We start from the raw sequence: 12,726 nt of genomic DNA, 5'->3' as shown, positions 1-12,726 counted from the left end.
AGTTTGCGGTAGAATTACGTCGGCGTCGAGAGGGTTCGTTAAAATTTTAATGGGAGTGTTTGAAAAATTGAGACAATAACATTGCAGACGGATGTTTAGATTTCGTTGCAAGGAAATCTGGTAGGGGCCTTTCACTGCGATGTAATTAATCGTCGTGTGTTGCTATTGTTTTACAAGAAAAACGCAAACAATTATCCGTATAACACGTATGCACGTGAGCTACGCCATAATATGCGGTTGTTGATCAATGTTTAAATTAAAATATGTAAATAAAAAACAAACGAATATCAACAATAACACAATTCGATTGTAATACAGACGAAGTTCGTTCAAATGTGATCAAAAAGTATTGAATGAAAAACAATCGAATATTTATACAAAAATATAAATACTTAAAAAAAAATATCTAAAAAAGAGACGAATTACAAATCAATCATTTGTAATGAATTAATATTTTATATAATTTTATTTATAACCATTTTTATATATGTACGTACAATCCAATGTCTAATTATTCTACATATATTACATATATTTGAAATGTCTAATGAAAATTTGTGAAAAGCTTTTTCTTAGCATGGTAACAATTAGCCGAGGCTCAAACCATTTGTATATATATTGAATTTTACCACCAAAAAAAAAATGCTTAAAACTATTCATACTTTATCACAGATGTCACTATATGATTATTAAATTGAAGAGTTTATTAAATTTTCCTACATAATATGTATGTACATATTTATAAGTACACCAGTGGTTTTACCACTTAAACATGCCTAATCTAATAGTAAACATTTTATTAATTTTATTTTATTTAAATTTATTTGAATATTCATTTGTTTTTTTTTTTATTAAATTTAACGTCACAGATTCTACGACGTTACCAAAACTTACATAGATACATACATACAAAGTCTCTTTTGAAATTATATCTAACTAGTTGTTTTACCCGGCTTCGCTCAGTATTTGTAATATAAACAGCGTAAACTCGGTGTTTATATAATAAACAACGAGCAGAGCCGGGTAAAACCACTAATAAGATATACATATAAAAAATGTAAAATGCATGTCACATATTTACATAATAACTGAAATGTACAAAATCAAATTAAATTTAAGTACGAATTTTTTATATGTAAAAAAATTATTTTCAAATTTAATAAAAACACATCTAAAACGTAGTTTTATATATAACTAGCTGAGCCCGGCATGCGTTGCAATATCACAACAACGCATGCAATTCCCGTTCCCATTTGTCGGAAAAACGCAGGCGGCGAACTTGACTTGACTTGACTAAAAAAAACAATAGAAGGCGGCGAACACTTTTTGAATTATTCAATTGTTTGTTTATTTTACCCTAACAGCGTAGGTTGCGAACTGATTTGAAATTCTTTGCCATGCAATGCCCGTTTTTCCCGTTCCCATTCCCGTTTTTGGGGGATATTTTTACAGAAACCATCGCGGACATGCACACAACAACTCTTGTAAGTTTCATCGCAATCGGTTGAATGGTATAGGAACGCATACGTGACAGACAAGCAGACAAACATTGATTTTTATATTTATATATTTATTATTTTTATAATAATAATAACAATAATATGACCAATGTGACCTGACAGGTTGCCCCAAAGTGTCACACCAGTCTTACAAAAAAAGAAAATAACAAAGAAAAGAACATTAAAAATTACCAATCATTCATCCCATTCAAATAGAACTGACCAGCTCATCAACATGACAATTGAACAGGTCCAAATGTTCGTCTATCACATTAAGGAACCGGATTGCCTTAACAAGAAACGAGTTATTGAAAGCAGACGTTTTCGCAGGAATAGGTTGGAAAAGTAAATGATAACGAAAAGCTCTACCACATTCAGGCACCGAAAATTTTAATTCCAATAAAATCGAAAGGTTGTCAATTCTTCCCTTTAATACTCCAAAGAAATATTTGGAAATGGCAATAATTCTTCTCGACGATAGTGAGTCAAAGCCTAGCATACCTTGTAAAAAGGCAGTGGGAAATAAATAGGGGTAAATTTATATTTCCTCATATAAAGGCATCTAAGAAACTTTTTGTGAACTCTTTCTATCAAGAGAGAGAATTTAATTTCAGTGGGACTCCAAATTACAGACCCAAACTCTAATATGCTCCGGACAAGCGAACAATAAAGCAACACCATTATATTATACTTGGATCTTGGAAGTAGTGAGCATTGCGCAAAACAAATCCAAGCATTTTGGTAGCCCTACAGGACATATATGAAATATGATTCAAAAATTTGAAGTCACTCCTAAACAGTATGCCAAGATCAACAGTTGAGCCAGTTCGCGTTAACTTATAGTTCCAAAGGCCATAAACGAACTCAATAGGGGTAAGAGACCTTGAGAAGGAAATAATATGGCATTTAGTCGAGATGAATGGTAGATTATTATTTAAAGACCATTCAGATAGTAATTCTAAGTCATCCTGCAATCCCTCACAGTCAGAATGATAACTTATTGTTCTAAAAAATCTTCAAGTCATCTGCAAAAAAGAGAAATCCAGAGTGATCAATCGACATATCAATATCATTAACAAACAAAAGAAACAATAATGGACCAAGGTTGGATCATTGTGGTACACCAGATGAAGCGTGATATTCACCCGATCGATTAGTTGCAGGTTTTTAACGGCAAATGTATCAGTAAACAACATTTATAAATATTTTGTATATTGAGTACGTATATTGGAGACTTGTATTTTATGGAAAATTCCTCTACATTAGATAAAATAGGTTCAGGCATGTATGTAGGTACATACATGAACAGATAAATAAATATAAAAATTCGCCAATTTTCGAACACTATGCGGAAAAGAATTAAAATTAATCAGCATTTGGAATTGTCGTATATAAAATAGTCCTATAATACAAATAATTTTAAGAAGGTGCAAGTCATTTCCATAGCATATGTACAAATGTACATACACCGCATCGGACTTCCGACAGTGAATATATGAAACAAAAGACATTTAACAGCGGATGTTGAGTAATAACGAACCATCCGCGAAAAACTTTAATTGTGCGCACATAATTTTCCGAACCGGACACATTCATCACGTGTCCGTCAAGCGAATAAACTTTTGACACACCTAAAATTACACGTCCCATTGCTAATGGGGGTGCAAAATGACATTTTACGATATTCGTAATGAAAGTAAGCTCCTAATTAGGGAGTTGGACGTAAAATTGAATTTAAAACAGTTTTCAACAAAATTAACAACGCTCATCCATTACGATCCACCGTATCAAAATTTATAATGATAAAAAATAATAACTATGTGGAGGTAAAACATCATGTAAAATGGAATACGATCGAAAAATAAAATAAAAGTATCCAATTCGTTAAAAGAGAGTGTCTCTGGAGACTTTCGAACCGCACCCTTTTTCTAACATTTCGCCGAAGTCGCACAATGATTATACACTTACGAGTATTTGCATGATTAATATTTTTGTTATATTGCAGGGTGTAGTGTGACATTATCATATTCAACTCGTATCCAATTAATTGATGCGCTCTTATCAACTGTGTATTTACAATTTGCATGAATAACTTGCAATGTGTATGAAAAAAAAACCCACAATTCGTATTAGTTAATACGACTAGCATGCCCGCTCAGTAAAAGCACTTTGATATTAAAAAAAAAAACTATTTCACTATTGAAATAATGATTCCATTATTTCATTCCCAATGTCCATATTTCATTGTTCACAACATTCAATCGTTCACAACGATTAATGATTAAATGACGAGACAACGATTTAATATCGATCTCGAACAAAGCATTTAATACTATCGAAAACATTTTATTGAAAGTGAAATTAGGTACTAATATATTTTTTTAGTTCAATAATACATATCACGTGATTATTCAACGTGATATTTATTATTTATGACTGCAATTAACGCAAAGCATGTTTGCACAGGGGACGAATAAAACAGTTAAAATATAAATATGTACATATATTAGTAGGTACAAAATGATTACGTGACATAACGCTCATAGACAAAATGATTATCATAAGAATTTTTGAATTCTTCGTACTGATAAAAAAATCGCAATCGTCAAATGAAATATATATTGTCTTTTTTTTAAATAATTCAAATGTATCAAATATGCTAAATATTAATGGTTTTAAATATCACATGAGCATTTTTTGCGTAATGATTTTGTCGTTAGACGTTTTATTCGTAGACGTTACATCGTGGAACCGTATTTATTTAGACGCATATTAACACAATACCTTTCGTTTATGTATTTTTATTGATATTTTAGTGACTTCGTATATAAATCAAATATTTTACTAGTAGATGTATAGGGAAAATGTACGAGTATAATGAAAAAAATATTAATAGAACTTAGATATAAAGTTTATATGACTATGATATATGCACTTTTGAAATATTCCTCCAAAAGTCAGGTCAAATTTATGTCTTAAGTAATATTTATATTTCGGACATATTTTTTTAAACTATCATACATTTTTTTTATTTATTTAAAATACTTTGGAGAGGCGGCATAGCCGATGTACATAAACATATATTGTATAATAGACTATTGTTTAGTTGCGGAAAGTTTATTAATAATGTACAATTTAAATTGAAAAATCGCTTTGAAAATAAGATCAAATGAATATCGTTCGGTTGCGAGAGTGTTAACCGAGCTTTAAGCGCTGATCTATATCGAATTTTGAATATTTTATTAAGCGACATTAAAACGAAATGGTTTACCTCTATTATGTCGATGAAAGGCCATAATAGACCGGTGATATTTTACAGCCAATTAGATTTTAATCATCACATTACACGTACACATACACGTGTCACGTTTGCCTTTTAAAGTTTCGCAAAAAAAATTCGTACCGAAGTTTGCGCAGACTAAGCGCTAGAATTTAATCAAAATTATGTACATATGTATGTAAATTGGATAAATTTCAAACCCAATGACGGAAACGCATTCACCTTAAGTGTCATCATATTCATCTGAAATATTTTCGATAACGTCAAAAATTTTGAACGTATTATATACAATGTATAGATAGATTGTGGTAGGCATATTAAAGACCGCTATTTTCGCTAAAAGAATATCAAAGTCTGATCCGTCAGTGGAAAACACTAAAATGATACATGTATACATATTATTGTACATATTTGCTAAATATATGTATGATTAATTTTATTTCTAAAAAGGTTTGAAACATTGTGGCATCACTGGAAATCCAACTGCGCCACAAAAATAAAAATATATACAAAGAGAAAAAAATACGTCGTGGATGATAGACAAATATAGCAAAGTCACTCAACCTTTCCACATGAACTCATTTGTGATAATGAGCGCAGGATACCAGATAAACGGAATAATACAATGTTTGTTGAATTAGGTTCACTAAGGTGAAAAAAGCCGCATTTTGGTATGAAATCAGTGATGTCACAAAGAAAATGGATGGCTCTTGTAAATATGAGTCATCCAATCTGTGAGGGAATCCGGAACAACCATCAAATTATGCCAAACACAGTTGGTATTTTAAGTAGACATTAAAATGCATAAACACAAAATATTACGTCATAAGTATGCAATTTTATGTCGAATCATCTGAATGTGGCTAAATAATATTTTGACCGAATGTAGTGCCTTACTTTAAGGAATAAAAAGAAGCAATTTAATTTTCCTCGTTTGTGGTCTGGTCCAATTCATAATATGTACAAACTAGATTCAAACAAAAATCAACATGACCTGAAAATATAAATGGCACTTTAATCAATTGAAGATATTCCGAAGCAATTACTTCGTGATAGTGTATAAATTAACAATATAATGATTATTGGGATGAAAATTTTCAGTGACAAACATACAATGGTACAAGGAGAGTATTTTCATATATCTCGCTTCAGGAGGTTTTCAGGTCATCACATCGTTTTCCATACAGAGTTTTCAATTTTCCTCGACAGTCCTTCAGATACTATTGTCATCGCAACACTGGTCACTTAGCTACAGTTAGCCAGTTTGAATATATCACTCGTAACGTAAATAAAAAGGAGCAAACATGAAGAGAAATGTTATTTGGTGCGTTTTACTTTATTTACGAACATGCAAACGAAAAATCAAAGTAAAGTTTACATTGAAACAAACAAATTTTATTTGAAATAATAAACAAAAGAATATCCTCGTACGAATCAAAATAAATATATGAAAATTTAAATTTAAATTCGTATAGAATAGATTTTAATTCCGTTATGTTTGAAGCGCACAATTATTTGACACGTTTTATTTGTCTTCTAATGAATCATAAAATATGTTCGCCATAGCCATTAAGTTGTGTTTATAAATTTTTTCACACATTTTATATAATATGCAACTATCGTTGCCAAATTAAAATAGCTATTTTTTATATGAAAACTTACATTAAAACAACTACGTCTTATGTACGTATTTTAAGACTACGAGTATAACGAAATTTTAAATATTTGCCAGGAATGAGGAGCTTGCTTTTTCACCTGGAAGTCCATCGAAAACTAAATCAACGGACGAATTGGATACCGGGAAAAAAAATGGACTTTTTATTCCGATGTTTCCGTCAAGACGAAGAGCCAGATCTTATCACTGTGTGGAATATTTCAAAGAATTCTTATCGAACACCAGTTTACATGGACTTAAATACATCGGAGAAAATAGAAGATCTGTTCTTGAAAAGTGAGTTAGAATTTCACGAGTATTTCAATTCATATTTTTGGCATCGAAAACAAATGACGAAGCCGATATTTAAATCGATTGGAAACTTGTGTTATTTTTTACACACTTGAGTTATTTTTTTACCAACGTGACACGAACCACATTGAAACACTATAGAATTTAGCAACTTACATAAATATAATATTTCTTTGACTGAATCGCAGTTAATCTTTGAGATTCACGTCGCAAACAATACAACTGGAGAATGAAACGACAATTTTTTGTTTAGTACCAATTATACAAGATTGACCTTTCAATTTATCTAGTTTTTTTCGTTGTTGTTTATAATTGATGCTCGACACTAAAATGTATTTTATCTCGTTACGTTATTTACGTGTAAGCGAAATGTGAAGCGTCAAACATCACATCCATATAACACACAGCGGCTAGTGTTTGTATTCTTTAAAAGAGCCCTGATTACTTCCATAACTAAAACTTAAATGGAAGCTGAAGTTTGCTTTAAAGTTTTATTTATCACTTAATCTTGATTCGGTATTTTTCGCGATGGATTTCGTCAAAAAAGTAACCGAAGGACCGAAACATGACAGGTTCGTGGTTTATACATTTAGATATTTATAGTAACGACCTAGAATATTAATATTTATCATATATTTATTAGAATATGGTGGAGTGTAATGTTCGGCTTGAGCGTTGCAGCGTGCAGTCATTTAATTTTGCAAGTTTGGGTCAAGTGGAATCAGAGTCCAGTGATTGTGAGTTTTGCTGAAACTTCAACACCAGTTTGGCAGGTCATATTTTCAACTTAACTTACAAAATGAATTTAGATAAAATATTAAAAAAATGAAATATTAATTATTTATGTTGCTTTCTAGGTTCCATTTCCGGCTATAACGATTTGTTCAGAGACGAAAGCTCGACAGTCAATTTATAATTTCACTGAAATATATCATAGAGATTATGATAATTTGACTGAACAAGAGTAATTGTGTACATTATATAATATACATTTACATTTGCAATTGTATTTTATGTATAAATGTTTTGATATATTCTTTTCAGAATTTTGGATTATGAGGCAATATCTCTAGTTTGCGAAAATCATTTGTTGCAGACTGGGAATAAGTTTACCGATCACAAAACGATTGATCTGCTAAAAAATGTTTATAATTTTTTCTAAAAAATAACAGCATAAGTTTTTTTTCTATTTGAAAATTAATTTGCATTTTTAGGTAGCTCCTCAATTCGAAGAGATGATGTGGCATTGTAAATGGAAGTCAAAGATTGAAAATTGCAGCAAAATTTTCTCACCAGTGATGACTGAAGAGGGATTGTGCTTTTCTTTTAATATGCTAGACGCCGAAGAACTTTTCAGGAAAGAGATGTTAGTATATTGTTTATACAACATTAAATAAAAAATAAGTAACATGTGTTGCTATTTAGAAAAACACATGTGCCATTACTCTTGTCGAGTTATTAGTAAAATTTTTCACACCAAACAATTTATCACTACATTACATATGTACATATATGTATTAAAATACCGAAAGCACAAATTCAACACGTGATAACAATATGAAACAGAATTAATGAGTTTGAGACAGATTTACGAGTGGCTTAGTAATGTCATTCTAAAATATGAATATAAAAGCAAGATCTTTGTATTAAAAATACCTACCCATTATATATATTTTTTTTAATAATTTAAGTTATTAACAGCATTACACATTATAATACAACGAATTATTTTACTTTCTGATATAGTATATAAATTATAATGTATTTGTAAACAGAATTAACACACATAAACACTAGATAATATTTTATGAGTTTGTTTTTGTGCAACACATGTTCTAAAATCTGCGAAGCGTGGGATTCAATTGAAAATATTTCAAATTTATTATATTAGAGGTATTAAAGTTCACCCATAATAATATTTTAGGATGCACAAAGAATACCATTATTTAGATCATGGTCGAAAGTCGGAAGGTTGGACTTTGGATCGTGGATATCCAAAAAATTTACCTTTGGATACATATCCAGTACGAGGAACTGTAAGCTCTTTAATTGATGAAATTATATTTTTAATATTTGTTTCCAATGTTAATTTATTTCATTGTATAGGGATCTGGAGCAAAGGCTGGTTTGGTAATTTTATTGAGGGCGTACAATTATGATTTGGATTATTTATGTCGCGGACCAGTGCAAGGATTCAAAGTATGATACTCATTAATTTTATACAAATATCAAATTTAAATATAACAATCACATTTAACAAATGTCACATTTAATATACATATATCACATTTAAATTAAATTTGCAGATTTTATTACACTCGCCGACCGAAGTTCCACGAGTGTCTCAACAATATTTCAGAGTGCCTTTGAGTCAAGAGGTCATTGCCGCCATTAAACCCAACATGATGACCACATCGGAAGGTTTAAAGGACTATGACCCAGAGAGGTTCAACCTTTGTTATTTTAAATAACAACAATTGTGTTTCAACCAGATCGTGTTTTAAACTGCGAATAAAATTTCAGGAGGCAGTGCTTCTTTCCGTACGAGAGGAAATTGAAATTTTTCAAAGTGTACACTCAACGTAATTGTGAACTGGAATGCTTGACTAATTATACGATGCTTCAATGCAGCTGTGTCACGTTTTCGATGCCACGTCAGTATTAACAGATCCTTTGTCAATTATTATTTGTTTTTTTCTAAAAGGGCCAATGTCAAAAATCCCGTGGCGAAATTCTGTTTGAGAGTTGAATTATTTTTTAGACCTAATTTTAAATATTATATCTGAATCTATTAAATATTTGTAAAATATGTGTATTTCTTAAATTAATTATATATGTATGTGAAATTTCAATGGTGACGTTTAAATAACCTGTATAGAAAATTATGAATGGAAAAAAGTGTATGGAAAATTAATTTATGTAAAATAAATGACCCATTCAGATCTTAGTAGCCTACGTGTTTGCGTGAAAACCTGTAGTAACTTGAATTAATAATTGCATTTCAGGTGATCCATCAATGCCAATATGTTCGGCAGGCAGTGTCAAATGTGCTGCTGACGCTCAAGGTTCAAAAATCACATATATGATAGTATTATCTGGAATGAAAATATTATAAAAATTCATTATTCGTGTTTTTAGATGAACTGCTTACACAAGAGATAGTATCGGGTTTGTCAGAAACGAAACCAGACTCCGAAGAAGATGCGGAAACCAAAGAGTTGAGGGAAGGCTTGCAGAATATCGCCAAACAGTGCAATTGTTTACCAGCTTGTACTTCGATTAACTATGACGTAGAAGTGTCTCAAGCGGATTTCAATTGGCAAAAATTATTCATAGCTTTCAAGGCAAACTTTAGCGAACTACCCGAGTCAGTATACAATTTTATATTTAAGTTGTTTCAGATTTTCGTAGTCTCCTCGTTCCAATTACAACATTTTCTAATTAACTTGACGTGAAAAAAAGGATATGGATTTTAAACTAAGAAGAATATATTGAAATTATTTGATTCTTGTTTTAATAGCTTTACAATTAAACTTTTAGTCTTTTTAATCCATTATTTATTTGAAAATGATTAAAAAAGTTTTCGCTCAATAATATTACATAATCATACCTACAAATTTATTTAAAGTTAGTCAGAAGACTATTTTTGAATTCTTCGATACGGAGAAATCCCACCTCAAAGACGTTGTCTTCAATATGTAGCAAAGTTCAATATACAGTCATTATATCGTAGTTTAGAATTTCAGTCATTTAGTGCGTTTCGATTTAGCGTCTGACTGTGTTTATAACCTTGTTTACTGATATAATATTGTACTAGATATCTTGTTTTATGAATATCTTCCACTATCCACAATATGCATATGTAAGCAAATAGGAAACAAAAGAACTAGGACACTATTTGTAGGTACTTTTAAATTGGATAAAATATGATTTTATGAAAATGTTTATATTTGTAGCGTTAATATGGCAAGGATGGTGTTGTTCTTCAAAGAATCTCAATTCATCACATCCAGACGGTCAGAACTATACGGTCAAACCGACTTTTTGGCCAATTGTGGCGGTCTACTTGGTTTGTTTTTGGGTTTTTCGATTTTAAGCTTGATCGAAATCGTATATTTCATCACTCTTAGGTAAACTTTGGACTATTCTAATTTTGCGCTATAAATAAATTTAAATGCAATAATATGCATTTATTCTTCTTTCAGAGCTTTTTGTAATCTTAAATCGAAAATTTCCGGGAAAAAGACGAAGTCGCAAGATCATCGCAATGATACAGACCACATCGATGTATTCAATAAATCGAGACGCAGCAACTTTGAAAAATAAATTCATATATAATATTACATATGTATGTATGTGAAACAAATATTGACCTAAAATGATATATGCACAATTATTATTCTCACTATACATATAAATGTTTTACGATTTCAAAAAAATGGTTTAAATTTAAATGTTATGAATGTCTTCTTTTTGTCTAATTATAAATGTATTTTTACATATAGGTATATGATTTAATTAGCATTATTTGTAATTGAATGCTTTTGAATACGTATATTAAATTAAAATGAATATTCACTTGTTTTCTTATTATTTTTGACTATTTTTACTATAATCTAATATATAATTTGGAAAGAGACTTTGTATATATGTATGTATGTATCCTTGGTTCGTCGTCCGTAGATCGGTGACGTCATCGAACATGTGATCGAACACGTGATTCGATTTATTTATTTTTTCGATTCATAGGCGTCGATTTGATTTTTTTCAATTCAATGGATTCACCCCTTGCCCCCGCGGGGGCGCAGCCCCATGGGGCCCCAAAGGGGGCGCAGCCTCAGGGGGCCCAGGGGGGGGGGGCGCAGCTTCATGGGGCGCAGCCGTCATCGAACAAATGATTCGATTTATTTTTTTTTCGATTCATAGGCGCCGATTTGATTTTTTTCGATTCAATGGATTCACCCCCGCAGGGGTGCGAGGGATGTAGTCCCATGGGGCTCCGCCAGGGGCACCACAGGGGGCGCAGCCCCATGAGGCCCCGAATTGGGCGCAGTCTTATGGGGCTCAGCCTTATGGGGCGCAGCCTTATGGAGCTCAGCCGCATGGGGCCCCGAAGGGGGCACAGCCTTATGGGACGCAGCCCTAAAAGGCATTAGTTAAGGGGGGCGCAGAGGGGCGAAGCCCTAAACGGCAATAGCTAAGGGGGGCGCAGAGGGGCGAAGCCCTAGAAGGCAAAGGCTCAGGGGGGCACTGAGGGCGAAGCCCTAGAAGGTAAAGGCTCAGGGGGGCGTTGAGGGCGAAGCCCTAGATTAAAAAAAAATTAGATTTTTTTTAGATTTTTTTTTATTTTTTTTTAATGTTTTTGTTATTTTTTTTTTTAATAAAATGTTTACTGTTAGATTAGTCATGTTTAAGTGGTTTATATTATAAATACTGAGCGAAGCCGGGTAATACAGCTAGTATAATATATATTAGTGTTTTTACCCGGCTTCGCTTGATATTTGTAATATGTATAAACCGCTTAAACATGCCCTATCTATGTAATAGTAAAAATTTTCTTAAATTTATTTGAATAGTTTTATTTAATTTAAATTTATTTGAATATTCATTTATTCGATGAGGTCAGGGATTTCAAACAAACATACATACATACAAAATTCCTTTCGAAATTATATATTAGATATATGTACATACATACTTCGATTTGCTTTCGGGTTTCGAAAACAATTACTGGAAAGGTTTGTATGTAGTCATTAAATATAAACACAATATATTTAATATTGTAATGTAAAAAAATAAACTATAACATTGTCCGATAGAATATATTTTTCAGATTTTTGGGATTCATTTTCTGTAATAATTATTTTTATTTAAGTTTGGACCATTGTGGCAATACACGAATCAAAGGTCGAAAATATAACAGACAAGATAAAAAAAAATATACAGATAAAAATATATTTATAAATAAACATAAAAAACAA

The 12,726-nt window shown here is 31.4% G+C and overlaps 1 protein-coding gene across 2 annotated transcripts; it reads left to right on the top strand.

Moving 5' to 3' along the window:
* The first annotated feature begins 5,986 nt into the window (after positions 1-5,986).
* On the top strand, positions 5,987-11,338 carry LOC143910858 (pickpocket protein 28-like). Of its 2 annotated transcripts, XM_077429460.1 has the most exons (14): positions 5,987-6,103; positions 6,512-6,730; positions 7,389-7,518; positions 7,603-7,709; positions 7,790-7,889; positions 7,960-8,111; positions 8,670-8,781; positions 8,852-8,944; positions 9,052-9,191; positions 9,269-9,399; positions 9,751-9,810; positions 9,884-10,112; positions 10,702-10,875; positions 10,951-11,337. In XM_077429460.1, the coding sequence occupies exons 1-14, from the start codon at positions 6,084-6,086 to the stop codon at positions 11,069-11,071; spliced, it is 1,788 nt and encodes a 595-aa protein (XP_077285586.1). In that variant the 5' UTR covers positions 5,987-6,083; the 3' UTR covers positions 11,072-11,337. The 2 variants fall into 2 exon arrangements, with proteins under 2 accessions (XP_077285586.1, XP_077285587.1); XM_077429461.1 differs by lacking the exon at positions 5,987-6,103 and having other exon boundaries at positions 6,660-7,317; positions 10,951-11,338.
* The last annotated feature ends 1,388 nt before the right edge of the window (positions 11,339-12,726 follow it).

This window comes from Arctopsyche grandis, chromosome 4, assembly GCF_051622035.1.
Source record: "Arctopsyche grandis isolate Sample6627 chromosome 4, ASM5162203v2, whole genome shotgun sequence".
Classification (NCBI taxonomy): domain Eukaryota; kingdom Metazoa; phylum Arthropoda; class Insecta; order Trichoptera; family Hydropsychidae; genus Arctopsyche; species Arctopsyche grandis.
This window is presented reverse-complemented; position numbering and strand designations above follow the sequence as displayed.

What these genes read in the sequence shown, in the direction of transcription:
- LOC143910858 (XM_077429460.1), top strand. Translation starts at nt 6,084, where the DNA reads ATGAAGAGAAATGTTATTTG. An exon ending in GAACTTTTCAGGAAAGAGAT is followed by an intron (nt 8,112 to 8,669) that starts GTTAGTATATTG and finishes ATAATATTTTAG; the next exon opens with GATGCACAAAGAATACCATT. An exon ending in GTATATTTCATCACTCTTAG is followed by an intron (nt 10,876 to 10,950) that starts GTAAACTTTGGA and finishes TTCTTCTTTCAG; the next exon opens with AGCTTTTTGTAATCTTAAAT.